Source organism: Panthera tigris, chromosome A1 (assembly GCF_018350195.1).
Source record: "Panthera tigris isolate Pti1 chromosome A1, P.tigris_Pti1_mat1.1, whole genome shotgun sequence".
Lineage (NCBI taxonomy): Eukaryota > Metazoa > Chordata > Mammalia > Carnivora > Felidae > Panthera > Panthera tigris.
The window spans coordinates 4,388,044-4,413,545 of record NC_056660.1 but is presented as its reverse complement, the minus strand read 5'-3'; the positions used below and the strand labels follow the sequence as shown (position 1 = coordinate 4,413,545).

The following is a 25,502-nucleotide window of genomic DNA, read 5'->3' as shown; positions in this document are numbered from 1 at the left end:
AGGGGTCGGGACCTGTCAGACGTCAGCTCGGTCAGGGAGCCACGGCCCAGGGAGCCGCTGGGAGCTGAGTGTGACGGCGGAGGCTGAGCCCTGATTTCCTTCTCCCGGGTGTAGAGCCTGCCTCCGGGAAGAAGCTTTCTTGCCGGCCTAGGAGTCAGCCTGACAGACTTGGCCCTCCTCTGTCTCTGGCCTTTGCTCTCTCTCCACGTCCTGCGTGCAGGGGCCTGCTGTTCCCCCCCACCTCACCCACTCCGTGCAGACAGCGAACTTTACAGGGGAAGTTCAAGGCACGTGCTCTCGACAGTTGGGGTACAAAATCCAGTTCCCATTACGCAGATGTTCAAGGTGGAATCGCTCACTCGGCTTTCACAGCAGGTGGGCGAGTCAACCCTGGGACTCCTTCGATTTGCCCTCTCCTCCTAGGGCCTCACCCTTTATGGTTGTGATTTGGGTGACCCTACGTGGACGTGCGTCTGGGTCTGCACAAGTGGTCTGTGTGTCGTTACTAACAGCACCCCATGTCACCCTTCAACATGTCCTTGTAGGGAGCAGGTTATGCGAGTGTCCGTCCCGGGGACAGTCCTTGCTACTTCTCCATTCGTAAGCTTCTCAGTGTCCCTTGGTTCCTCCAGGATTGAGGTTTTTTGCTCCAGGTTATGGTTCTGGTTTTACTCTGCAGTGGCTTCACTTGTTTTGAATGTGTATCATGTCTGTTTCTAAATCCAGGAATGGAAATTTCAGAAAATCAAAAGAAACTCGCCATGCTAAATGCTCAAAAGGCAGGACACGGGAAGTCAAAGGGTAAGTTTTGGAGGACGCTTCGTCTCCCCATCTCCTTCGTGGGAATCAGTATCGGAACTCAGATCAAGGCGAGCGCCCGCGGTGGTTAGCCCGCTGACGACCAGCCTTCAACGAGGGGGAGGCGTACAGGTGATGGTACGGGTCTGTCAAAGGGACAGGGCCCCCAGAAATGGGCGGTCCAAAACAATCTGCATTTGCTTTTGAGTGGGAGTGTGTTTCAGTATTTGCCTACATTTGAACGTGAGCCTGTAAGGTCTAGGTCACCTTCTAGACCTCCGTCCTGAGGAGGTGCCGGCATTCTTCCCCGGGCCCGGCCAGTTCGCCAGTCTGAGGCAAGCCAACAGCTCCTGCGTGGTCTGGGCACGGCCCGGAGGCAGTCTCCGGCCCCAAACTGCTCGTCAGTGCAGGCTGCATTCGAGTTTAGAGAAGAAAAACGGGCCTAAAAGTGCAGGATGTGAAGAGATGAGTTAGGAAGGCACGCCAGCCAGTTTAGAGCAGGGCCCCCCTGCCCTGCACGCGCTGTGAAATTAGCAGTGCTCAGGTCACGCCCGGGGGTCCCGATGTGCAAACAAAGATTTATTTTTACAGTGCGTGTGATACACATGATCTCGTCCAACAGGAATGAAATAATAAGGATTTTTATTCCAAAAATATTTGTCATGTTCTTAGAAACTTCTATTCAGGTCAACTTTTCTAAGAACGATGTGTCCTATGAATTGTGTCCCATTCAGTATGTTTGTAACTGAAAATGGGAAAACAAGACCCAGTTGAGCCCAGGACGGGCCAGGGGACTGGAAGATTTCATTACCAAAACAGCACTTAACCTTGCCATTGCCCTGCTGCTCCCTCCCCTCAAATGCAGACACACACACACCCCCCCCACCTCCCACTGACTTACGAATACCTTGAAGGCAGAAACACCTATTGTTTGTGAGCCTCTTCACTTGAGTGGCAGGTGACTAGTAAATATCACCTGTCAGAATCTGTTAGTTTGCGTTGCTGTCTTTCAGGAGCACTGGCTCAGCAGCTGGGCACCCGGGCACCCCCGAAAGGAAGGCACCTCTTATGTGGGAAGGCCGAGAGAGCCTCCTGCCAGTCCAGACCAGGGCAAGGATGCCTTCTGCCCTGAGTCCTGGCTCCTTCGGGAACCCACGCTATTTCCTCCTGCCACGCTGACTTTCACAGTTAGCTTGTGATCTTGTAGCTAGTTTTAATAAGCCTTTTTCATTACCTCTGCGCAGATTGAAAACCCCTATCCCAATAAGACACTTTCGATTTAGCAATTCAGTTCGGGGTCCCTGTTCTAAGCACATTCCTTATATTAGCTCACAGCTGTCATAGCAGCCAGGAGGTACTGTTATCCCCACTACAGATTCAGGGAGTGGGGGTGCAGAGAAATCAAATAATTTCCCAAATAATTATCCTGAATAATCACAGCCAGTAAGCGGCAGAGGCAGAGTAGGATTTGGGCCAGGGCAGGCTGGGCCACAGGCTCTCGGAGCATTTCACTGCTTCTCATCGCGAGCAGCCCTGATCCTGCCACTCCCGCTGCGTGAGCGCAGGTGATGGTCACAACCTCTCTGGGTTTCAGGTCCCCTCCCCGGAGGGTTTTTGTGACGCCACCTAATCCATGGCTGCACACGCAGTGTCTGCACATAAGCAGCGTCGTGATGGCTCGTAGATGTCCTCCGGGTGCGTGTGGATTAAGAATCAGCTGAGAATTCGAGTGTTGGTGCTGTTTTTCCTTTTCGGCTGACGAGTGACGCTGGGTCCCTGTTCCGTCCCCCTCCCCCCTCGGGTTAGGCTACAGCGCGTGCCCGGTGGCCCTGCCGCACCAGAGCTTGCACCCCCTTCACCAGCGCCACGTGACCGTGCCCACCAGCGTCCCCCAGCAGCAGGTGTTTGCCCTGGCAGAACCCAAGAGGAAGCCTTCGCTCTTCTGGCACACGTTCAACAAACTCACCCCTTTCAAGAAGTGAAAACGGAAGGCCGCCCTTCTGCTGAGGTGCCCGCAAAGAGGAGAACCAGTTTTGTTTCTCGCGTGCTGACCCCAGTGCTGAGAACTTGTTTCGGGGGATCCGTGGGGAACAGAAGGGCGCAGACGCACCTCAGCGTTCAGAGGCCCGGCTCCCCCCTGGGAGGGAGGCGAAGGTCGTGAGGCGCGGCCCCGATGTCCACGAGACCCCTCCGTGATCCGAGCCGAGCCGGCCGGGCCGTGGGAACCAGCGACGACCTCAGGGAAGCCGAGCGGTGACCCCAGCGGGCGTCGCCATGACGGGCACGCACAGTGCTGCCCTTCCTGAGGACAGACCGGATCGCGCGGTCACCGTTGCAAGTGGGTTCCAGGGGGACGGTAGTGATGGGGTTGGCGCGAAGGTGTCTCGCCAGCACCGGTAAGCCTCTCTTCCACAGTGTTAGGGGACTTCCCGCCACAGCGCGCGTGGCCATCGTGTCCCCTGGTGTCCTCTGCATTGTTGCCAAATAGCGGCGCAGGCTGCCTCTTGCCAGATGCGTCCCCCACAGGCCGGAGGGGCGAGCACCGTGAATCCCTCACGCGGAGGGCAGTCGGGGTCACTGAAGCCTCCTGAAGCTGCCGCTGCTTACGGGAGAGAGTGCCGCGTCCCGCCGCGGGCTGGTGTCATCCCGACCCCCCCCCCCCCCCCCCCCCCCCCCGCGGGCACCCTCCTGCCGGAGCGCGGCGGAAGTCACACGCACTCACACGCTGTGACCTAACAGACTAATCGGACGCACCTGTTTGCGATATGAAACCCCACCTGCTTTAATTTTGTGATAAATTAAATAACGCACCTGCAGCAGTTGCAAGGCGTTCTTAGAACATCCGAGGTTTTCCCATCAGTTGTTTTGGCGTCCCCACCAATCCAGTGACGGCGACCCGAACGGTCGGCCGAGAAAGCACGCGGTTCCGAGCAGCCCCCCTCAGGACCCGAAGCCGACTTCGCCTGCATAAACTCCACACCCAGCAGGGCCGGCCACGGCCTTACTGTGCTGTCAGGAGGGTTCCGGAGATTCGTTCCGTAAGAATGAACGGAAAGTACACGTCGCCCCAGACACGGCCGTCCTCTGTCCCGGAGGCCACGTGGGCCGATACCTGTCGGTCGTAATCTCCTTGTCTTCGTCCGCGTTGTAAACCCGGATGGAAAGAACTCGGAGCGCGTCTCAAGAAGACGGGCTTTGCAAGGGCGACGCGGTTGAAACGCACCTGGGGCGCCGGACGGGGCAGCGCGGGACACGCCTGTGGCTTCTGCTTGAGAAGCCCTTGCCGTGCGCTCCCCTCGGGCCCGTTTCCCGGCGGCCGTGCTTATGAGAAACCCGGAGCGCCGTGGCCAGAGGGGTAACTGTGCCTCCGAGGGTCCGGCCCCCTCCTTGCTCCCCCACCTCCCCTCCACCCAGGGCTGGCCCCAGAGGAGGTGACGTCAGGCGTCCAGGAGACAAGACCCTGGACGTCGAGCGGGCCTCGGAGCACCATCTGGAGATCGGACCGGTCCCGACCCCGCTCTGCCGCGTCGAGGTGCTCACCCGCGTGTCGTGTCGCCGCGAGCCGGTACTGCCCCGTGGCCGGCCGCCCGGGGCTGCTTCCGGGGCCCTTAGCGCCCCGGGTCCCGGGAGGACGGCGGCGTCCGCGAGGGGCCTGCTCGGGAGGCACTGTGGCTCTGCGGCCGGGCGAGTGCGTGCGTCGCTGTTCCGGGTCCGAGGAGAACGCCCCCTTTTAGTTGCGTTTATATAACTGACCCTTCTACTAACAAAATGCAATGATAGATTTCGAAAACCACACTTAACGTGCTTTTTGTGGGCCCCTTAGTGACAGCCGTAGGAGTCTGTGCTAAACGGAGTCGTTAGTCTGTAGGACAATTTTGGACAGTTGTTTTGTTTTAATCTAAGAAAATTGCTTTAGGGAAGAAAAGAGAAACATTTGCTTATGTCACATTTTCGATGAGGATTGAATTCAACTGAAGAACCAGTTCAGGGCTTCCATTTACTGATATTAATGTGCAGTGAGGAGGGGCTTAAATTCTGTGACCAGGGTTGATTTCCCGGCCGAGCCCCAGCTTCTGGGTGCCACCTGTCCCTCCGTGGATTCTCTAACAGAAGAAGGAAGCTCGGACCCCAGGGCCTTTACGAGGCTGCCCCGTGAACTTGGGACAGTGTGGAGAGTCACACGATCAAATCTCCACCCTGAGTGGATACTGCTTGAAATCTTAGGCGATTTTGAAAACTGAGACTTTTTTTTTTTTTTTTTAAGGTAGAATGCCTTTGACGTCTTTAAATCTGTTTGTCTAGCTTGAGTTCTTTTTTTTTTTTAACCAAACGCCTGAGTTCTATAAAGAATACGTGGCTCAAGTATTCTAATCGTAGGTTTGCCAAACTTTCCTCCTTAATTTAAGTCACGTGTTCCTCTTGGGAAGGAAAAGAGAAGCCAAGAGCCTCCCGTGTGGATTCTGTATGTTTGGGAGTCTTGCTTTTCCCTGTTTGTCTCATTTTAACCCCCCCTTGCATACTCTGGATGCCCCCCAACCCCCCCACACATGCTCACACACAATCACAAAGATGGCACAACACTTTGACAAATTTCACTTATTCTATTATTTATATTTCAGAATTTGCCAACTCTTTTGGAAGACCACTCAAATGACCGTGAGTCAAAAGCAGCCTTCTCAGTTTTAATCCTACCAAAAATGCACAGCAACCTTGCAGTAAATCGTAAACCATCATAAAATGGAACATTTGTAAAATCCTAGAGAAACACCATTCTGTATCTTTGGCCCACGGATAAGAAAAAGGATGACAGCAATGTGCTAGAGCTTTCGCGGGGTCCCTTCTTCATAGTGTGATTTTCAGTAGATCTCCTCTTTTCCCTGATAGATCTGATGTTGTCGTTGAAAACATTTCACCCCCGGGCTCCATGCTGTTTCTGAATATTGTTGTGCCTTTTTATACCTAGTCCAGACAAAGACCAACTCCAAGCCTGTTCAGAAAATCCCCTCGATCCTACGTTGCTGTTGTCTAGACACAAAACAAAAGTGCATTTAATTCAGACTTTGTTTCACGATGGGAATCTTTTTGTAAAAGCCACAATCCAGCATCTGTAAGTTGGAAATAAATCTCTAGTGCCCCAATTGCTGGTCTTTCTCAACACAGATAAGTCCACTTATTTACCCGAATAGAGCAGCCCGAGTATCTGGAGTCAGGAAGAAGCGTGCTGTATGGTCGTTTTATGGAAGAGAGCAGAAACACACGTGTCCCTCACAGGCCAGCGGTGACAAGTGTGGATAAATGTCCCTTTGATGGCTGACAGGCCAGGGATGCTGGACACAGATCGGCGAGGTCAAACCGCCCAAAAGCAGGTGTCCCTGTGATAAGCTTACCCTACAAATGTCCTTGTCAGAATTCCACTCGGCTGATGCTGTTATCTCAGGATGCGCGCAGCGGAAGTAGAGTTCAAATGGTTTTGAATAGAATAAGCAGCCAACTGTCGGATCTTGAAAAGAGAAACCCAGAAGCTTAAATATTTGTTGCAAACATACTTAGCTACAACACACTTAACTTTATTGTCTTAGTTATGTCATAGGCATCAACCTTTATATTTAGAAAATACTTTCCTTTAACTGACTCTGTAATTTAATAATTGGTCTCTTTTGTAAATATCAGCATCAGTTGTGTTTACCCATTTTGCAAACTTCTAGTAACCTTTTCCTTGATTTTTAACTCATCAACATCAAGACAATGTTGTTAAGCCAAGTGACAGCTTCGAAACTGATGAATTAGCTGTTGACAGCTGAACTATGTTGTACCAGATGCTATAACTTGACTTGTATTTCTGTTGAATGAAGTTTTGTAAAAAGAAAAAAAAAGATATTATTTACAATGTTATTTGAATGATTTCTTGTAAATGCTGTGAATCTATATTTGTTGTTTTGTATCTGTATATTAAAGTTAATTTGCCAAACTGGTTCCAGTAATGCATTTGAGTAGTAAAATAAGACTGTGTGTGTGTGTGTGTGTGTGTGTGTGTGTGTGTGTGTGTGGTGTTTACATTTTTTTTTTTTAATAGAAAGTGCTAGGAGGGTTTCTGGATCTACAGCTCATTTCCTGACTGGACAGTGATAGACTTCCCCGTCAGTAAAAATCCATCCCTCAATGATCAGGCTTAAACCACTAGTCAAGTGTGAGAGAAGGGGTCCCCAGGGGAACAGGGAGGAGCCGCCCGACTGAAGAAAGTCCGCACAGGTTGGAACAAGCCTGGTAAAGCCACGCCCGGAGTGCAAAGGCCTTCTCCGTAGGAGCAGCTCTTGGATGGACGGTGGATGAGCCGCACAGGCCTTTACACGCCTTTCGCCTTTCGTCCCGGGTGGAGATCGAGCCCCGCTTCACCGGGAGATCCGCTGCTCACCCTCTGGGGGCGGGGAACAGGCCTGAATTTCCTTCTCTAACACTCAGAGAAGTGAGGTAAATAGCCCATCGTTCGCAGTGAAAAGTATTCCCCAGAGGGTTGCCAGGCAGCCCGTCCCCACCGTCCCCACCGTTGACCCCTGACCTCCACCTCCTTCCCAAACTGCTCTCTCCCTTCCCTCGGGCTGCCCTGGGAGAGGGGGCAGCGTGGGGGCGGGGGCGGGGGAGGGTGAGCACTGGGGATCTGAAAGGCCTCCCGGGGAGGCTCCCAGGGACCCAGCCGGCGCCATTTGGGGGACCTGGTAAACAGGGCGGTGGGGGCTTTGCCAGAAGAGCTGAGGGGTAGCCGACCTCCCCCGGTGGAGTGCGGCCTGCCTCGTGGGCGGGAGGCCAGCTGACCTGGGTGATCCTCCCGAGGAGCGTCTGGTCGAAGCGGGGAGACGGGCGCGTGGAGCTGTAATGAAAGCTCGTGGTGAAGTGAAGTGTGCAGCGACGGGGGGGGGCGTTCAAGTCGCGGCCTTGGGGTAACGGAGTCCTTCCCTCTGGCGAGTGTCCGGGCGGGGGGGGGGGGCCGGGAGGCGAGGACCCCCCCGGCCCCCGAAGAGCCTGGGTGTGCGGCTTGAATCCAACCGACGGGCCGCGTGAGAAACCGAGGGGGTCGAAGCCGGCTCCCAAAGGGCCTGCCAAGCGGCGTGAGGTACCGGGATTTCGTTTCGTGGCCGAAGAACGCAAGGCGGGGAGATTGTGTGGGATTTCGGCTCGCGTGGGATTTGCTCAGCCCATCCCGGGGTCGGGGAAAAGGGTGGGTTTCGCGCCAGGCCCGGGGGGCCCTGGGGGACCGCGTCCAGCGGCAGAGAGGCTGGAGGAGAGGGCGAGGCCGGACCCAGGTGAAGGATGCTCGGCCGTGAGCCCGCCACGCGGCTGTGGAGGCGAGGTGCGGTCTCCGGGTCCTGCCCCGGGGTGACGGCCGGGCGCTGGTGCCACCGACGGATGCAGAGAAGAAAGGCTGGGTGGGCGGGGGGGCCCGCGTGACTCTCGGGTCTACCCGCCGGACGCTGCGGCTCCAGAGAGAGGTGAGAGCGGGAGGTGCGGGTGGGAAGGAAGCCGAGAGAGCGGACGGCCCGAGGAGGGGGTGGGCCCTGGACCACCCCCAGAGCACGAACAGGCGGAGGGAGAGGACAGGGGAGCAGACGGGGGGACGCAGAAGGGGAAGACGAGGGGGACGCCGGTGGGGGAGGGGCAGCCACGGCGGGAGGGAGGAGTTGTCCCCGGGGCCGATGCTTGGGCCGCCCCCCTCCCACTAAGAAGCGACCGGAGGTGTCCGGGTGCGTTTACGGGGCAGGAGTTCAGGCTACGGGACGACGGAAGAGAAAGCCGATTAGCTTCTGTCGCCAAACGCGATCCCGCACTGCCCTGTGATGCTGGTGCTGCCTTCCCTGCGGCACAGACGAGGAACGACGCCTGGCGAGTGGCGGGGGTGTTACTTGTGTCCGATGGGACTTGCCCGGCCCGCGTCCCCCGTTCTCTGTGTGGCCTCTGCAGTCCAGCTAGGTTGTCCGAGTTGGTTCTCAACAGCCTCTGAAAAACAGCGCTGTGTACGTTTGTCCTCCTGAGGCTATTTTTCAGTTAGAGATCCGTGTCAGTAAACTCTGATGGGGGCAAAACGAAACGCTAATGATCACGTGGCGTCCAAGAAATAGTCGCACCATGCTTCTTTCAGTGGCAGGTGGTGTGTGTGTGAACAGAACGCGCGTTCAATACCAAGGTACACGCGGCGTCGACGATCGCAGGACCCACGCAGAAGTTTGAGGGATCTCGTTAAATGAAGTCCGTTCCAGGGATCTGGAATCCCAGTAATCTGTCGCCCTGTTGGCCCGCCATTGGCCCAAGGTCGGCGGGGAGGCGGCCGAAGCAAAGGCACACACGTCACTTTACGGAAAGACACCGGCTGTGGGGATTCCTTCTTCCAGACTCGGAAGTGCACCTCGCTTTCTCTCCCTTGATTAAAAAGGACGGGGGGGGGGGGGTGGGTAAAGAGCCGAGTTTTCGGAACAGATAGTGCTGGAAGATGCTACCTGACTCCAGTCTGGCTGCAAGTTTTTTTTTTTCAACATTTATTTATTTTTGGGGGGACAGAGAGAGACACAGCATGAACGGGGGAGGGGCAGACAGAGAGGGAGACACAGAATCGGAAACAGGCTCCAGGCTCCGAGCCATCAGCCCAGAGCCCGACGCGGGGCTCGAACTCACGGACCGCGAGATCGTGACCTGGCTGAAGTCGGACGCCCAACCGACTGCGCCACCCAGGCGCCCCTGGCTGCAAGTTTTGAAGCTCTTCCAAAACATCTTGTGCCTTACTCGGTTCCCTCCCCTTCCTGCTGTTTTGCAGATACATCCACTAGGGAATTCTGTGGCAGGAAGGCGTGATTTTATTTAGTGAGCCCTTGATTCCTGGTTTGTGCAGCACCTGCATGCAGCCCGTGGCCCTGGGGTTCAGGTAAGTGCGTTAGGAAACCGCTGCTTTGGTTTCGATTTAAGGCACGGGGGTCCTAAAGCAGCTCTGAATCCGTGTGTGACGATCGTGCTTAGTCATTGGCGAGGTAGGCAGCTAGCTGTCTGCCGAGTTTCGGGTAGGACAGGAGCACGCTGGTTTCAGAATTCATTTGCGGAAGAGGTGAACAGGAGACAAAAGCAGATCTTGAGGTTCTTCCAGAACCCTGCAAACTGGCTGGGAGGAGGGATGAAGCTACAGGAGAAGGCGTAAGGGTAGAGCCTCCCCGAGAGCTTTCTAGAGGAGCTCGTAGATTATTTGGCACAAATTTGAGCCTGTGCATGTTTGTACGGATGGCCGTACTTCATCACTTACACGGCGTAGCTTGAAAACAAGCCCCTCAACATATGTTAAAGGAGAAATACAACGCGCAGGGCATGTGGAAGAAAATGTACTCGATGAGCGAAAATCGTTTGATTCTTAGATTCACGAGGTGCCAAGTCGGGGAGGGGTGTTCGGGGTTGTTTCTTCTCTCGCCCGTTACACGCAAGACGCAGAGCAGAAGCTCGGAGGCTGGCAGACCCACTGTGCGCCGCTCAGCTCGATTCTGGCAGGTCTTTTGTTAAACCGAGGGACCTTAACCAGAAAGTGAAGGCACAGTGTAGGTCAAGCAAAGGAGACACAACCCAGAAACCCAGTCAGGACCTGTTGCGGGGGGTCTAAAAAGCCGTAACTCCAGAGTCCTTTGCGGTCTGTGTCCCTCTGCCCCCCGCCCACCCCCGGGGCAGTGTGTCAGATCTAGGAGATCACAGCAGAATCCCAGGGTCCTCGGCCCCGCGGGTTGGGCGTTCGGTGGGAGGGTCGCGTCTGTTCCCTGTGATTCACGTGGATCCGGCTCAGGCAGGACCGTGGGCGCTTGTTTAATCTATTGCCCGGAGGGCTGCATATCCAACAAGGGCTCAGCAGCTCTGACGATTGGGCCCACGACACATGGCCCCCGACCTTCCTCGCTGGGATGAATGCTCACCCCTGTGGCAGCAGGCGCCTCGCGTTAGTCAAGACGTGGGCTTGGCAGTCGGGAGGGAGACCCCAAATAACAGTGGCTCCAGCAGGCTTGCGAGGTACTTCTCTCTCGGGTCACAGACGGGCCGGCGGGGCGGGTCTGGTCCGGGTGGCCATCAGGGACCAGAGGTTTTCTATCCCCGAAGGGCGGCTCTCCTTCAAGGAGTCCCAAGACGTCTCACCACCCCCCCCACCCCCCCACGCACACCCCAGCCGCAGGGAGGGGCAAGGGGCCCGGGGAGGGTACGGCAGCCCTCCTCCCCGCGAAGCCTGTGGTCCTTGCACGGATCCCTTTTGTTCTTTCCCACCGGCCAGAATCCAGTTTCCTCGTGTTTTCCAGGCCTCTGCCAGGGAGGCTGGGAAATGTCCACTGCGGGCAGCCACGTGCCGCCTCAAATTTCTCTTACGAGGAGCAAGGGGAGGAGGGGGCGTTGGAGAAACGAGTGATCTCCACCGAAGGCATCGACGCGGATTCGATTTAATACCCAGCCACACCCCCAAAGGCTGCGTCCCACACATTTGGAGCCAGGATATTTCTTTCGAAAGTTCTTTTTTTCCTCTCTCTCTTTTTAAATCATTCAACAAATAATTGTTGGTGACGTACTGAAAATAAGCAAGCGGAAAGACGCAGTGGCTGTCCTTATGACCCAGGCTGGCGCCTAAGTGCTCCCTAGTCTAGGTGCAGGGTGGAGATGGGGTGGGGGTGGCAGTGATCCAGGTGAGAGCAGGGAGGGGGCGGGGGAGGGAAGGACGGGAGAGAAGCGTTCCCAGCTCTCGCGCGTTCTGGAGAAACACGGAGAGGAATTGAAAGGTTCATCGATTCCACGACATATAGTGCAGTTAAATTGAGCGCATCGATTGTGGGCTGAACTAACAGAGGATCCAATTCATGGCTTTGTAAGAAGCACAAACGCAACTTTTTGTTTTTACAAATGACATATTAACGTAACGTCTACTGTATTCCTTGCGCAAACCCTCACGTCCCTCTTCTCAATTTTCGTATTAAAGATAGTGCCAAAGCTTATTTCCCTGCTTATTTGGGAGCAGAGCATATTTGGTTATTCACAGTCGTCTGTTGAAGGTTGTCTGTGTGCTAGGCTTGAGGTCTAAGCAAGTGCTCAAAACCAGAGAAATAAATGACAGGGGGGGCCTGGGTGGCCCAGTCGGTTAAGCGTCCGACTTCGGCTCAGGTCATGATCTCATGGCTTGTGAGTTCGAGCCCCGCGTCGGGCTCTGGGCTGACAGCTCGGGGCCTGGAGCCTGCTTCGGGTTCTGTGTCTCCCCCCTCTCTGCCCCTCCCCCGCTCATGCTCTGTCTCTCTCGAAAATAAATAAACATTAAAAAAAAAATTACGGAAGGATAGATGTTAGCTCTTCCCTAGCCGGAGGACAAAATGGAGTTTACCCCAATTTGATACCTTTATGATCTTGAGATCTTTTTATTACTGAAATAATTGTAATACATTTTGAAAAAATTTAAAAGGAAAAACATAGACCCTTTAGCAGAGGTTGGTCTGTGCCATTTCGATTCAACTATGACCAGTCACTTCTGAGTTAAACAAAAGAGGATGGTGTAGATTATTTATGGAATTTGGCTCTAAGAAAACAATTCAATTTCCGGAAATGGTGTAAGTTTGTGACTTCAAAAGGAAACATCTGTATTTTCTTGTCTAAAAATACTTTGCCATCAAACTGGACGCTGTGATATTTAGAAGTTTCCATAAGATGGCAATATAATCCTAGACAAGTCTAGCTGGTTTTAATATTTATCTAGAAATATTTTAATAGACACTGTAAAAAAGCATTTTTTAAAAAGGAAAAACCCTCATAACCCTGCTATTCTAAAGCAGCCATATTCATTTGGATATATTTGGTCCTAGTTTTTGTCGATATGCATATAGAATTACATGGGTACCTATGTAATTCATAATGTACATGCCATTTTATTCTACTTTAAAAAAATTCAACATCAGGGTGCCTGGGTGGCTCAGTCGGTTAAGTATCCGACTTCAGCTCAGGTCACAGTCTCGCATTTTGTGAGTTCGAGCCCCGCGTCGGGCTCTGTGCTGACAGCTCGGAGCCTGGAGCCCGCTTCAGACTCTGTGTCTCCCTCCCTCTCTGCCCCTCCCCTGCTCATGCTCGCGCGCGCGCTCTCTCTCTCTCTCTGAAAAATAAACAAAAAAAAATTTTTTTAATGAAACACAACATATATCTTTCACATATTTTATTTCTACATGACCTACATAATTATTTCAGGGGCTACATAATATTATACCCAAGAGGCACTGATGGAAACACATTATGCACTTCTGCACTATGACAGATAATGTCATGGCTAACATGTTTGGCAAACAAATGTTGGATTATTAAGAATTTTCGGCACGAGATCACTAAGTGTAAGATATGAACGTCTTTTCTCTTTATCTGAAAGGTTGTGCGGATGGACGTTGCCTTCAGTGCTGTATAAGGGTCTGGGTTCTGACCTGCTTCATTAGCCTCATGTTATTATTTTCTTCTCCAAATTTTAATTTAAATTATGTTAGTTAACGTATGGTGTGATAGTGGTGATTCAACACTTACATACAACACCCAGTGCTCGTCATCACAAGTGCCCCCCGATACCCATCGCCCACCTAGCCTATCTCCCTCCTTCCTCCCTCCAGCAACGCTCAGTTTGTTCTCTATCATTAAGTGTCTCTTACGGTTTGCTTCCCTCTCTTTTTTTTCTCCCCCTTCCTATATGTTCATCTGTTTTGTTTCCTAATTCCAATGAGAGAAACCATATGGTATTTATCTTTCTCTGACTTATTTGGCTTCGCATAATATCTTCTAGCTCCATCCATGTCATTGCAAACAGCAAGATTTCATTTTTTTGATGGCTGAGTAATATTTCATTGTGTGTGTGTGTGTGTGTGTATGTGTGTGTATATATATATATGTATATATATATATATATATATCACATCTTTTTTAATTAAAAAAAATTGTTTATGTTTACTTTTGAGAGAAAGACACAGAATGTGAGCAGGAGAGGGGCAGAGAGAGAGAGGGAGACACAGAATCCTAAGCGGGCTCCAGGCTCTGAGCCGTCAGCACTGAGCCCGACGTGGGGATTGAACCCACGAACCATGAGATCATGGCCTGAGCTGAAGTCAAGCACTTAACCGAGGGAGCCACCCAGGTGCCCCTGTACCACATCTTCTTTACCCGTTCATCAGTTGAGGGACACTTGGGTTCTTTCCATTAATTTGACTATTGTTGATAGTGCTGCTATAAACATCCGGGTGCGTGTGCCCCTTTGAATCTGTATTTTTTTATCCTTCGGGTAAATACCTAGTAGTCCAGTTGCTGGATCGTAGGGTAGTTCTATTTGTAACTGTTTCAGGAAACTCCATACTGTTTTCCAGCGTGGCTGCACCAGTTTGTATTCCCACCAATGGTGTGAGAGGGTTACACCCCTTCTCCACATCCTTGCCAACATTTGTTGTTCCTTGTGTTGTTAATTTTAGCCATTCTGACAGGTGTGAGGTGACGTCTCATCGGGATTTTGATTTGTATTCATGTGATGATGAGCGATGTTGAGCATCTTTTCATGTGTCTGTTACCATCTGAATATCTTCTTTGGAAAAATGTCTATTCGTGTCTTCTGCCCATTTCTTCACGAGATTATTTGTTTTTTGGGTGTTGAGTTTGATAATTTCTTTATAGATTTTGGATACTAACCCTTTATCTGATATGTCACTTGCAGATATCTTCTCCCATTTCGTAGGCTGTCTTTTAGTTTTGCTGATTGTTTCCTTCACTGTGCAGAAGCTTTTTGTCTTGATAAAGTCCCAATAGTTCATGTTTGCTTTTGTTTCCCTTGCCTCTGGCGACACGTCTAGTAAGAAGTTGCTGTGGCTGAGGTCATAGAGGTTGCTGCCCGTGTTCTCCTCTAGGATTTTGATGGTTTCTTGTCTCACATTTAGGTCTTGCATACATTGTGAATTTATTTTTGTGTGTGGTGTAGGAAAGTGGTACGGTTTCATTCTTCTGTGTGTCGCTGTCCCGTTTTCCCAGCACCATCTGTTGAAAAGACTGTCTTTTTTCCATTGGATATTCTTTCCTGCTTTGCCAAAGATTAGTTAACCATATAGTTGTGAGTCCATTTCTGGGCTTTTTATTCTGTCCCATTGATCTATGTCTGTTTTCATGCCAGTGCCATTACTGGCTTGATCACTACAGCTTTGTAATATGGTTTGAAGTCTGGAGTTGTGATGCCTCTGGCTTTGGTGTTCTTTTTCAGGATTGCTTTGGCAATTCGGGGTCTTTTGTGGTTCCATACAGAGTTTAGGATTATGTGTTCTAGCTCTGTGAAAAATGCTGGTGGTATTTTGATAGGGATTGCATTGAATGTGTAGATTGCTTTGGGTAGCATTGACATTTTAACAATGTTTTTTCTTCCAATCCATGAGCACAGAATGTTTTTCCATTTCTTTGCGTCTTCTTCAATTTCCTTCATAAGTTTTCTATAGTTTTCAGCATACAGATCTTTTACATCTTTGGTTAGGCTTACTCCTAGGTCTCTTATGAGTTTTGGTGCAATGATAAACGCAATCGATGCCTCGGTTTCTTTTCCTCTGCTTCTTTATTGGTGTATAGAAATGCACCAGATTTCTCGACATTGATCTTATACCCTGTGACGTGGCTGAACTCATGTATTAGTTCTAGCAATTTTTTGGAGTTGGTGTTAAAGCACAGCCAAAACCCGGCACCCAAGGTTTGCCGCCCTCAGCTGGCATCTCTGTTCTTATGCCAGTGAATAGAGCGGCAGGCTGGTGCCCACGGGGTCTTTCTGCCCCAGGAGAGGCCAGTCCACCTTTCCCAAATGCGCTTCAAGCCAGGGAACTGTCTCTCCTTGTGCAACCCAAGAGATCCTCAGACCATGCTGCCCGCTTCGGGCCTCCACCCTCCACATTCCTTCCCCACTGGAGCACCGCCGGGCCCACCGGGCACAAAGCTGGTGATGGCGCTGACCTGGGTAACTTCAGACTTTGCGCTCTGCGGCTCATAAAAGCTTGTGGTGGTTAGCCCCTCTTCTTTTCCCGGTGGTTTTGGGGAAGGTTTATTCCTCTGAGACCCCTTAGGTGCCCCTTCACTCTTTCTCTCTCCCTCTCCCTCTCTCTCTCTCTCTCTCTCTCTCTCACTCACTCCTCTCTCCATGATCAGGGCTCTCTCCCCTCCGCAGCACACACACGTTCTTTTCTCCCCAGAGGTCAACTCTCCGTGGCTCCCACCGTCCACACTGGGGTTGCTTTTCTAGCTCTAGTTGTGCAGCCCGGCCCTCTCAGTTCAGATCGGCTTCTCGTGTGTTCAAATGATTTGACGCTCATCTAGCTGTGTTCGAATGTTCGAGGGATGAAGTGAGCTCAGGCTACTCCACTGCCGTCTTAACCCGTCCTCTGTGTGACACGATTCTCAGGTTATTATTTTTATGTCCTAAAGTGTCTGCCATGGCACACGCATTTCATTCAACGCATATTTATTCAACACAGTGCTGCAGGCTTAATACTGAGTACTAGGAGTACAGTAAGGAGAAAAATGCAGTCAGACTTCAGTCATACGGTGACGTAAGTAAGGGTAACCCTGTACTACGGTGCCGTGAAAGAGAGGCATCGGTGTGGTGCCCCCTTCCTGGGGAGATCTGATGTAGTCAAGAGCGTCCCACGAATCCTGTGTGCACACTGCCGTAGGGTCTTGCCTGTGTGTTCTCTCTGCCTAGAACACTTGGCCTGATTAGCTGCTCTGCTCCTTTAGATCTCATCGCAAACCTCACCACCCGGCATGGCCTTCGCTCCTGATGGGGCTGGAAAGCAAATCAAAAACTCGCAGTGGGGCCTGAAGGTGTACTTTGCAAACTGCCTGTTCCTTCGTGTGTGTGTGTGTGTGTGTGTGTGTGTGTGTGCGCGCGTGCCCTTCACGGTGGTTTCCTGTAGAGTCAAAAATCTAACTCAAAGCATATGTCTCATCACAGTAGGACAGCGTGGAATGCTTTACTGTTTTTCATTCTATTTATTTTTTATCGTAAAGTAAACATTGCATGAAACTCACCACTTTACCCGCTTTCAAGCGTCCAGTTCAGTGGCACGAAGTACGTTCACGTTGTTCGACTGTCTCCGCCGTCCGCTTTCAGAGCCTTTCCATCTTCCCAACCCGAAACTCTGTCCCCGTTAGCTCCCCCTCCCCTTCCCCCAGCCGTTGGCTCCCACTGTTCTGCTTTGTGTCCCTGTGAATTCGACTACTCTAGGGCCCTCATACGAGTGGAGTCGGAGAGTGTTGGTCCCGTCCGGCTTATTTCACGTCGCACAATGTCTTTAAGGTTCACCCGTGTTGTAGTATATGCGTCAGAACGTCCCTCCTTTTCAAGGCTGAGGAGCATCCCATCGTGTGTGTAAACACATCCTGTTCATTCACATGTCGGCGGCCGTGTGGGTGGTTCCCACCTTCGGGCTCCTGTGACTAAAGCTGGTGTGAACACGCGTGTCCAAGTGTGTCGGAGTCTCTGCTTCGAGCCCTTGTGTGTGTCTACCCCGAACTGGGGTTGCCGGATCAAATGCTAACTCTGTGTTTGCTTTAGTGTTGAACATGTGCTTTTCATGCACTTTGTAGTCAACCTTGGTTCTTACAGCAGCGCCGAGAAGCGAGTATCATTCCCTTCTCTGGCTCCAAAAAGCGGTTTGCCCCAAGTGGAGCGGAGGGGCAAATGCGAGTATTTGACTTGGAACTCGGCTTTCCCCTTGACCATTCGCCATTCAGAGTGGTCCCAGTCACGTGGGTTCCTTTCAAGAACGATGGCCTTCTGGTTGTGAGAAGCTTCGTCTGCTGGCGGCTTCTGCCCTTACCGGTCTCGGCCATCCTGTCCAAGGTCGATCGGGAGTGGGCCCGTGCCCCACGGCAAGGAGCAGAGGCTGTGTCTGTGGCCCCAGAAACAAAGGCCTTTCCTTCTGGTCTGTGTTTCCCTCTCTCAGCTCAGCTCCGTCGTCTGAAACATGAGGACCTGGTTGCTTCTGCTCGCCGGCGGGATCTGCATGGGAAACGTGAACGCACAGGACACGTGCAGGCAGGGGCACCCTGGCGTCCCTGGGAATCCCGGTCACAATGGCTTGCCCGGGAGAGATGGACGAGACGGAGCGAAGGGCGACAAGGGAGAGGCAGGTACTCACCACTTGGTGGCCTCCAGCTACCCTTCCATGTACCCGTCCGTTCCTCTTATTCATTCATTCATTCATTCATTCATTCATCACCGGTGTAGTCATCACCTGCCCGCTCCCCCTCCTTCATTCGTGCACCCCTCGCTCAGAAAGCAGTGACCGAGAGCCCGCTCCAGGCCAGATTCTGGGGTACCGAGCAGGACAAGACCAACACGGCTCCCCCCTCCACCGGACGTTCTCATCTAGTGGGGACAACCGCTTTTGGGCCATCACCTCTGATACTACAGGCCGTCTTCAGAAGCATATGGTGTAGATCTCTCTGCCTCAGATGGCGGGTATGGTGGGTCTTTGGCACTTGGAGCATGTAGAGAAATCTGATCGCTGAATATTTAGCAGACAGCGCCTAGCTGCGCTGCACGGGAGAGCTAGGGCCTTGCCACACGGTGAGGCAGGCGACGTGGCGTGACAGAGAATACCCAAGTAGATGGTCACTGAAGCCACACGGCGGGACTCAGGTGTTGGGACCTGCCCCAGGGTCTGGGGATCTGGGGTCAGGATGCAGCCTCCGGGAAGGAGATCTGCAAAAGCCAGGATACGTGAGTGGATTCCATGACACCAACTGACAGGCTTGGTTCTTGAGCCTGGGTCTGACCGTAGGGTCACATACCTGAAACGTAAGCGGATTGGTCTATCTGGGTACAGGGGGGAAAACATCAAAACTCCAATTGACATTTTAAAAGATAAATTTAGAGGGCGCCTGGGTGGCTCAGTCAGTTGAGCGTCCGACTTCGGCTCAGGTCATGATCTCATGGTTTGTGGGTTCAAGCCCCGCGTCGGGCTCTGTGCTGCCAGCTCGGAGCCTGGAGTCTGGTTCGGATTCTGTGTCTCCGTCTCTCTCTGCCCTTCCCCTGCTCACGCTCAGTCTCTCTCTCTCTCTTTCTCAAATATAAAACATGAAGCAAAATTAAAAAAATGTAAATTTTGATGAAAAAAATTGAGCTTTGAAAATATTTCCTATATGAATTGACTTGGGTGGCTTCGCGTGGTCCCTTTGGACAGGTCACGTGAAGCCGGAAGCATGTGCTGTGGGAGGAGCGAGAGCCCTCACACGTTCATCGTCCGTCCGTGTACTGTGGCGTATTGTGGTTACGTGTGCCCAGCCCGAGGGACTTTCAGATTGTACTGTCGAACTCTCACGAACGGATGGGCGCCCGAAATACCTCTGCAAAGAAATCGAAGATTGAAGGTCGACTTGATGAGGCAGACGTTCAAGAATCACACAAAAATAGCGCTGTCATTTCTCTTCTTAGCGTGACCTTTTCCAGTGCGTGTGAGTGGGAGAAAACAATGATGAACTAGTCAGACATCTGACAAGATGTCTGACAAAAACCTAGAGATTTTTAAGACTTGGGACATACGGATATACATTTACATTCATTAGAATGAATCTCATCCCAATTATAAACTGTACCATGAGATATCAGTCGTTGATAGAAACACCCCAATTAAATTAGACATTTCAGGACTCTGTGGGGAACCTGAGCACAAACCACGGTCATTTTTCCTCCCTCTTGCTATTTCAGAATCCTATCAGAAGATTAGATATTCCCCTGGCTATTTTAAAAACGGTTGAAATGATACACAGAAAGTAACTTCAGGATGAACTAAAAGGTGCTTTGCCAGCAAATGCTGTTGGAATATGGATTTTTTAAACGATTATTGTATTTTAGAGGGTGGGGGGAGGGGCAGAGAGAGAGGGCGAGAGAATCCCAAGCAGGCTCCGTGCTGGCATGGGTGGGTGGCTCGATCTCACGATCGTGACCTGAGCTGAAATCAAGAGTCAGTCGCTTAACCGACTGAACCACCCGGGCCCCCCAGAATATGGGTTTTTAAAAAGCCTTTGTTAAGTTTTGGAGAAATGAATATTAGAACAAATTACTTCATATGGGGAGTCAGCTGTAGAGCCGAATGAAAGTCTTGGTGTTTTTAGGTGTTTCTGTGCTCACGGCATTTGCTAATCCAGGGGATCTGTTGGGTGGGCTGGACGAAGCAGAGGGCCACCCGCCATCTCTCTTGCCACTGCCCTGCAGACGGGCTCTGCGGGGTCTCCGATGGGTGACATCTCTAGTAGAGCCCATGTCCCTTTTGGCATTAGACCAGTCTCATTTCTGGGTAGTCAACAGCCCAGTGCAAGTAAATGGCCAAACCTCAACCTTGATGAACTCCATTCCTCTCCCCTCCCCTCCCACTGGGACCACAGTGTGTGTGCTGTGTGTGTGCGTACACATACACGGGGTACACTCGTGTCTTCGTGATTCCTTCAACTTTTGCTCCTACTGTCCTTCCTTACGGCAAGATCTGCTTTTGATTCCAGAGATGTTGACTGACAACATGGGAAGTTGGAGCTCAGGGTTGCCTGTTCTGAGCTCAAAATTCATGTGTGGTCGGCAAAACCTCACTCCCCTGATGTTCCCAGTGGGGTCAGCCGTGCCACCTTAATGGGTGACATCTACCACCACTCTAAGGTGCTGGAGAGATCCTTCCAGAATCCTTTCTTCCGTCCCCAGTAGCGCCAGGTAACCACAGTCATCTGTGTTTTCACAGGAGGCTAGTGAACCTTCCACCCCACTCTACACAAGATAGAAAAAGAGCGGAAGTGAGGCACCCAGTGCCTCCAACAGCCAGTCGCTACCCAAGTTCAATTCAAGAGGGGAAAACATAATTGTGATCATCTGTGCACATATTACCTTCCTGTCTTGTCTTCCTGGAGCTGGGTGCTTGGGACGTCCACTCAATTCATTTCATAATTCGCTTCTTTTATACAACTCACATCTGCCTCTCTCCACCGGCACTTCTGTAAAAGGCAGTGTGTGCATCGCGGGGGTGGGGGCACACTCCCAGGACTCTTCGGTCTATACCCCCATTGAGACCGATGTTCAGGAAACGCGGAATTAGAATTCTAACTCTTGTCTATTTCCTTCTCTTCCACCTAGGAGAACCAGGACATCCTGGTGGTCCAGGGAAAGATGGAATGAATGGAGAGAAAGGAGAACGAGGTCAGAAATCGTGTTCCGTGTCACCACCCTCTAATTCTGAGCCGTCAGTGACTTAGGCATTTGGCGCTCACCAAGGACAAGTAGCCATTGTAGCCTCTGAGGATGATCCAACAATAAGGACAGCACGGCCCTTGATCTCTAGAAGTTCATGGTTCTTTTTCTGTCAAGGGTCAGATAGTGAATAATTTCAGCTTCTCAGGCCGTATGGTCACAACCGTAGCGAAAAGCAGCCATAGATGCGACGTAAGTGGGGCTGTGTTCCGGTGAAGCTCCATGAAAACTGAAAGCTGGATTTTATGTAATTTGTAAGCATTATTTCTAGGGCAGAATTTTATTTGTGACCACTTAAAAATGCAAACCGTTCGTCGCCTGTGGGCCAGATAAAAACACGCGTGAGTCTGGATTTGGCTCACGGGCCGTAGTTTGCTGAAGCCTGTTTTAGTGGGTTGACACTGGGGAATGACGCTAAAGTTTGACTCTGGGCTTCTGGCAACAGTGCATGAGAAGGTGGCGCTGGAATCGGGCCTGGGAGGGTGAGGAGGGCTCTGCCAGTTGTGACTGATGGGGGGAGAGGGAATGGTCTCAAGGGCAAACACTTTGTGCCAGGTTGCTCTGAGTGCTTTTCACGTATCTTTTTTATTTTTATTTAAAAAAAATTTTTTTTAATGTTTATTTCTGAGACAGAGAGAGACAGAGCATGAGGTGGGGAGGGGCAGAGAGAGAGGGAGACAGAATCCGAAGCAGGCTCCAGGCTCTGAGCTGTCAGCACAGAGCCCGACGCGGGGCTCGAACTCACGGACTGTGAGATCGTGACCTGAGCCGAAATCGGACGCTCAACCGACTGAGCCACCCAGGCGCCCCATCTTTTCACGTATCTTTAAGTTTATTTATTTTGAGAGAAAGAGAGGGGGAGAGAGCACGCGTGCACGAGGGGCAAAGAGAGAGGGAGAGCGCAAGAATCCAAGCGGGCCCCCGCACTGTCAGCGCACAGCCCAGTGCGGGGCTCGAACTCCTGAGCCGTGAGATCGCCTGAGCCAAAACCAGGAGTCTAACGCTCCACCGACTGAGCCACCCAGGTGCCCCGATTCCCACATATCGACTCGATACAACAGCCTATAAATGAGGTGGTATTATTGTCTCAGTTTCACAGATGAGGCATCAGAGGTGTAGGTGGCTGACTGGCTTGTCCCGCTGTGCCTGCGTGGAGGAGACAGGAAGGAGTCTTGGCATTTGGCTCCAGAACCCGTGCTCCTCACCACGGCTCTCCAGTCGGGCTGGAGGAGCCGGGGGGCCCTGAGTGTGCATGCACAGTGACGAACGGTGTGACCCGGTTGGTACAATGGACAGGCCGGGCCGGGCGGCGGACAGCAGCGACAGCCACGCCGTACGAAGTCTTTATCTGCTGTTCAGTCCCGTGAGGGTTTTTTTTTTTAGAAGATGTCACAGAACGAGAGCTGAGTGGCAGGTCACTGGAGGCAGCTTGAGTTCGTCTGCCTTTCCGAAGACCTGTGCCCAAGGGTCGGCCGTGTATAGTGGCCAGAGTCGACTCTGTGGCGGGTAAGGAGCTGGAATTTCTAACGTGGACCCCGACGCCACCGTAACGGACAGGAGTACGAAGGGGTTTTGTGTGCACGCACGCGTGTGTGAGCGGGTGTGGATGCCACGCACGCACTTTAGGAGTAAAGTAACGTTCGGACCCGGAGCATCTACTGTACTTGCACGGCTTTATCTCCTCCGTGTGCTCGATAAAAGCCAAAGCTGGCTTTGCAAGGTGACATGTCACAAGTCATCTTTTCCTTTATTCTCTCTTTCTCCGCCTAGGAGCAGACGGAAAAGTCGAAGCCAAAGGCATCAAAGGCGATCAAGGCTCCCAGGGACCCCCAGGAAAACACGGGCCCAAGGGATTTGTTGGTCCCATGGGAGAGAAAGGCCTCCAGGGGGAGACTGGCCCTCGAGGGCCAAAGGGGGAGAAAGGTGACGTGGGGCCCAATGGTCCTCAGGGGCTACAGGGCCACACTGGGCCTTCGGGGCCAACTGGTCTACCTGGCCCCATGGGCCCCGTCGGAAAGCCTGGCCCCAAGGGAGATGCTGGGCCCCTCGGGCCCCAGGGGGAGCCGGGAGTCCGGGGGATGAGAGGCTGGAAAGGGGACCGAGGCGAAAAAGGGAAAATCGGCGAGACTCCCGTCTTGCCCAAAAGCGCTTTCACGGTGGGCCTCACGGTACTGAGCAAGTTTCCGGCTTCAGATGCACCCATTAAATTTGATAAGATCCTGTACAACGAATTCAATCACTACGATGTAGCCACGGGGAAATTCACTTGCCACGTTGCCGGGGTCTATTACTTCACCTACCACATCACTGTCTTCTCCAGGAACGTTCAGGTAGCTTTGGTCAAAAATGGGGTAAAAATCCTGCACACCAAGGACGGCTACATGAGCTCGGAGGACCAGGCGTCCGGCGGCATCGTGCTGCCCCTGAAGCTGGGGGACGAGGTGTGGATGCAGGTGGCAGGAGGGGAGAGGTTTAACGGCTTGTTTGCGGATGAGGACGATGACACAACTTTCACGGGCTTCCTTCTGTTCAGCCAGTGACGGGGAAGCGGTTAGACTCTGCTCACCACCCATCGGAGACGGCTTCGTGAAGATGCTGTCCGATGATTCTACTCTACGAAGCACCCTCATTGTTGTAATCATCACAGAGCGGCACCCAAGTGCTCGTGTTGGGGCGCCCGGCTGGCTCAACCGGGGGGGGGGGCCTTGCAGCTCTCGATCTCGGGGTTGTGAGTTCAAGCCCCGTGTTGGGTGTAGAGATTACTTAGGAATAAAAGCTTAAAAAGATGCCTGCATCATCTATTATAATTCATTTATGAATTTTCATCGTTCCCCTTATCCGGAGAATCCTTTGCACGCGTGTTTCTTATGGGACCAGTGTTCTGATAACGCTAGTAAGTTCTTGAAGGAGCCGCAGCAGGACTTACCCCTCATCTGAATTTCTGGGGACACCGGGAAGCGTTCAAGCGCTCATTCCATGTCGTAGCTAACACAAGGCGTAAGCTGGTGACGAGTCATTCCGGAAAGCTGTGGAACACTTTGCTCATTTGGTAGCTTGGGTTTTAATCGCCATTTAGGTCAACAAATAGTTGTTTATGAAACCAGTTGCCAGGCTCGAATTTGTACTGGTTTCCTGGGATTATTGTCACAAAGCACCACAAACGGGGGAGCTGAAAACCACAGAAAGTAACTGTCTCACGATGCTGGAGGCTAGGAGTCTAAATCAAGGTATGAGCAGAGCCAGTATCCCTGAAGCCCCCGAGGAAGGTTCTACCTGGCTCCTTCCAGCTTCTGGCAGACCCAGACTTTCCCCGACTTGCGGAAGCCTCCAAGCTCTACCCCCATCCTCACCTGGCCGTCCTTCCTCTATGTCTGCCTGTGTGCAAACCTCCCTTTTCTGATAAGGACACCAGTCATTAGGATTAGGGGGCCACCCTAATCTAATATGACCTCCTCTTAACCTGAGTACACCCACAGAGACCCTGTTTCCAAGTAAGGTCACGTTCACAGATACCAAGGGTTAGGACTTCAGCGTATCTGTTGGGGAGACACGATCCAACATATTATAGGCTGCTCTGGTCCTCCAAAATTCCTGACCTTCCCCCATGCCAAATACACTCACCCCATCCCAACATCCCCCAAAGTCTTAACAGTGTCAGCATCCATGCTAACTCTAAATCTCCTCTAAAAATCGCCAGCTCAAAGTCCCCAATCTCATCATCTTACTCCTTTAAGTCAGTTATAAGTAAGAGCTAATGCGTGGATCATCCTGGGGCAAAATCCCTCTGCCTCTGTGAACCTGTGAAACCAGACACATCATTTGCTTCCAAAATACAATGGTGGGAAAGGCACAGGATAGACAGTCCCATTCCAAAAGGGAGAAAAAAAGAGATCACAGGTCTCAAACAAGTTCAAAACACAGCAGGGTGAATTCCTTTTGATTTTTTTCACTATTTACCTCATAAAATTGTTTTAACATTTATTTTTGAGAGACACAGAGCATGAGTGGGGGAGGGGCAGAGAGAGAGGGAGACACAGAATCCGAAGCCGGCTCCAGGCTCCGAGCTGCCAGCACACAGCCCAATGCGTGGCCCGAACTCACGAACTGTGAGATCATGACCCGAGCCGAGATTGGACGCTTAACCAACGAAGCCACCCAGGCGCCCCATTACCTTATAAAAACTTTAAAGGAGCTATGCAAAAGGAAAAGGTTCCTGGACAGAGACACCAAACAGCTACAGCAGAAAGCAGAGGACGCAGGTGAATTTACTAAGAAAACGAGGTAAGGAGAAAGTTGCGTTTTAGGCCACAGTGGCTATTCTTGTTCAGATGGGCACCCTCTGCCTCCCGCTTGTCTGGTCCTGATGTGCACCCTCAGACAAGTCTTTCAAAGGGTGTAGACTCTACACTCTGTGTAGACATGGGATTCAGGCCTATTTAGTAAG

At 51.9% G+C, this 25,502-nt stretch overlaps 2 protein-coding genes and 1 long non-coding RNA gene across 25 annotated transcripts in view; 2 read left to right on the top strand and 1 right to left on the bottom strand.

The window, feature by feature from the left end:
• The window catches only part of SPATA13 (spermatogenesis associated 13), an 81,453-nt gene extending 75,949 nt beyond the window's left edge, over positions 1-5,504 (top strand). For 13 of the 16 annotated variants that reach the window (XM_007074353.2, XM_042982695.1, XM_015540131.2 and 10 more), the window contains 2 exons: positions 727-801; positions 2,605-5,459. In XM_007074353.2, the coding sequence (XP_007074415.2) occupies positions 727-801; positions 2,605-2,780 (251 nt within the window). In that variant the 3' untranslated portion in view covers positions 2,781-5,459. Of the gene's footprint in view, positions 1-114; positions 376-726; positions 803-2,604 lie in introns of those variants that run through there. The other 3 variants (XR_006216285.1, XM_042982665.1, XR_006216255.1) reach the window with 3 other exon arrangements.
• On the bottom strand, positions 5,389-8,175 carry LOC122237934. 3 transcript variants are annotated; one of them, XR_006216720.1, is made up of 4 exons: positions 8,093-8,175; positions 7,609-7,663; positions 7,046-7,213; positions 5,389-6,298 (listed from the first exon to the last, which is right to left on the bottom strand). It is a non-coding gene; the product is annotated as an uncharacterized LOC122237934 (long non-coding RNA). The 3 variants fall into 3 exon arrangements; XR_006216736.1 differs by lacking the exon at positions 7,046-7,213 and having other exon boundaries at positions 7,561-7,663; XR_006216732.1 differs by lacking the exon at positions 7,046-7,213.
• LOC102968614 (complement C1q and tumor necrosis factor-related protein 9A) lies at positions 7,454-23,798 on the top strand. 6 transcript variants are annotated; one of them, XM_042983625.1, is made up of 5 exons: positions 7,454-7,511; positions 9,599-9,706; positions 17,769-17,955; positions 20,945-21,007; positions 22,829-23,798. In XM_042983625.1, exons 3-5 carry the CDS (start codon positions 17,790-17,792, stop codon positions 23,596-23,598), a joined length of 999 nt encoding a protein of 332 aa, XP_042839559.1. In that variant the 5' UTR covers positions 7,454-7,511; positions 9,599-9,706; positions 17,769-17,789; the 3' UTR covers positions 23,599-23,798. The 6 variants fall into 6 exon arrangements, 5 of the variants coding, with proteins under 5 accessions (XP_042839559.1, XP_042839453.1, XP_042839318.1 ...); XM_042983519.1 differs by lacking the exon at positions 7,454-7,511 and adding an exon at positions 7,551-7,686; XR_006216707.1 differs by lacking the exons at positions 7,454-7,511; positions 17,769-17,955 and adding an exon at positions 7,771-7,906 and having other exon boundaries at positions 20,945-21,250; positions 23,379-23,499; positions 23,592-23,798.
• Positions 23,799-25,502: the final 1,704 nt, after the last annotated feature.

Bases quoted from the DNA above. Each gene is read 5' to 3' on its own strand.
- LOC102968614 (XM_042983625.1), top strand. From the start codon at position 17,790: ATGAGGACCTGGTTGCTTCTGCTCGCCGGCGGGATCTGCATGGGAAAC. The intron at 17,956-20,944 runs GTACTCACCACT...TCTTCCACCTAG, and splicing joins GGGCGACAAGGGAGAGGCAG to GAGAACCAGGACATCCTGGT. The intron at 21,008-22,828 runs GTCAGAAATCGT...TTCTCCGCCTAG, and splicing joins TGGAGAGAAAGGAGAACGAG to GAGCAGACGGAAAAGTCGAA.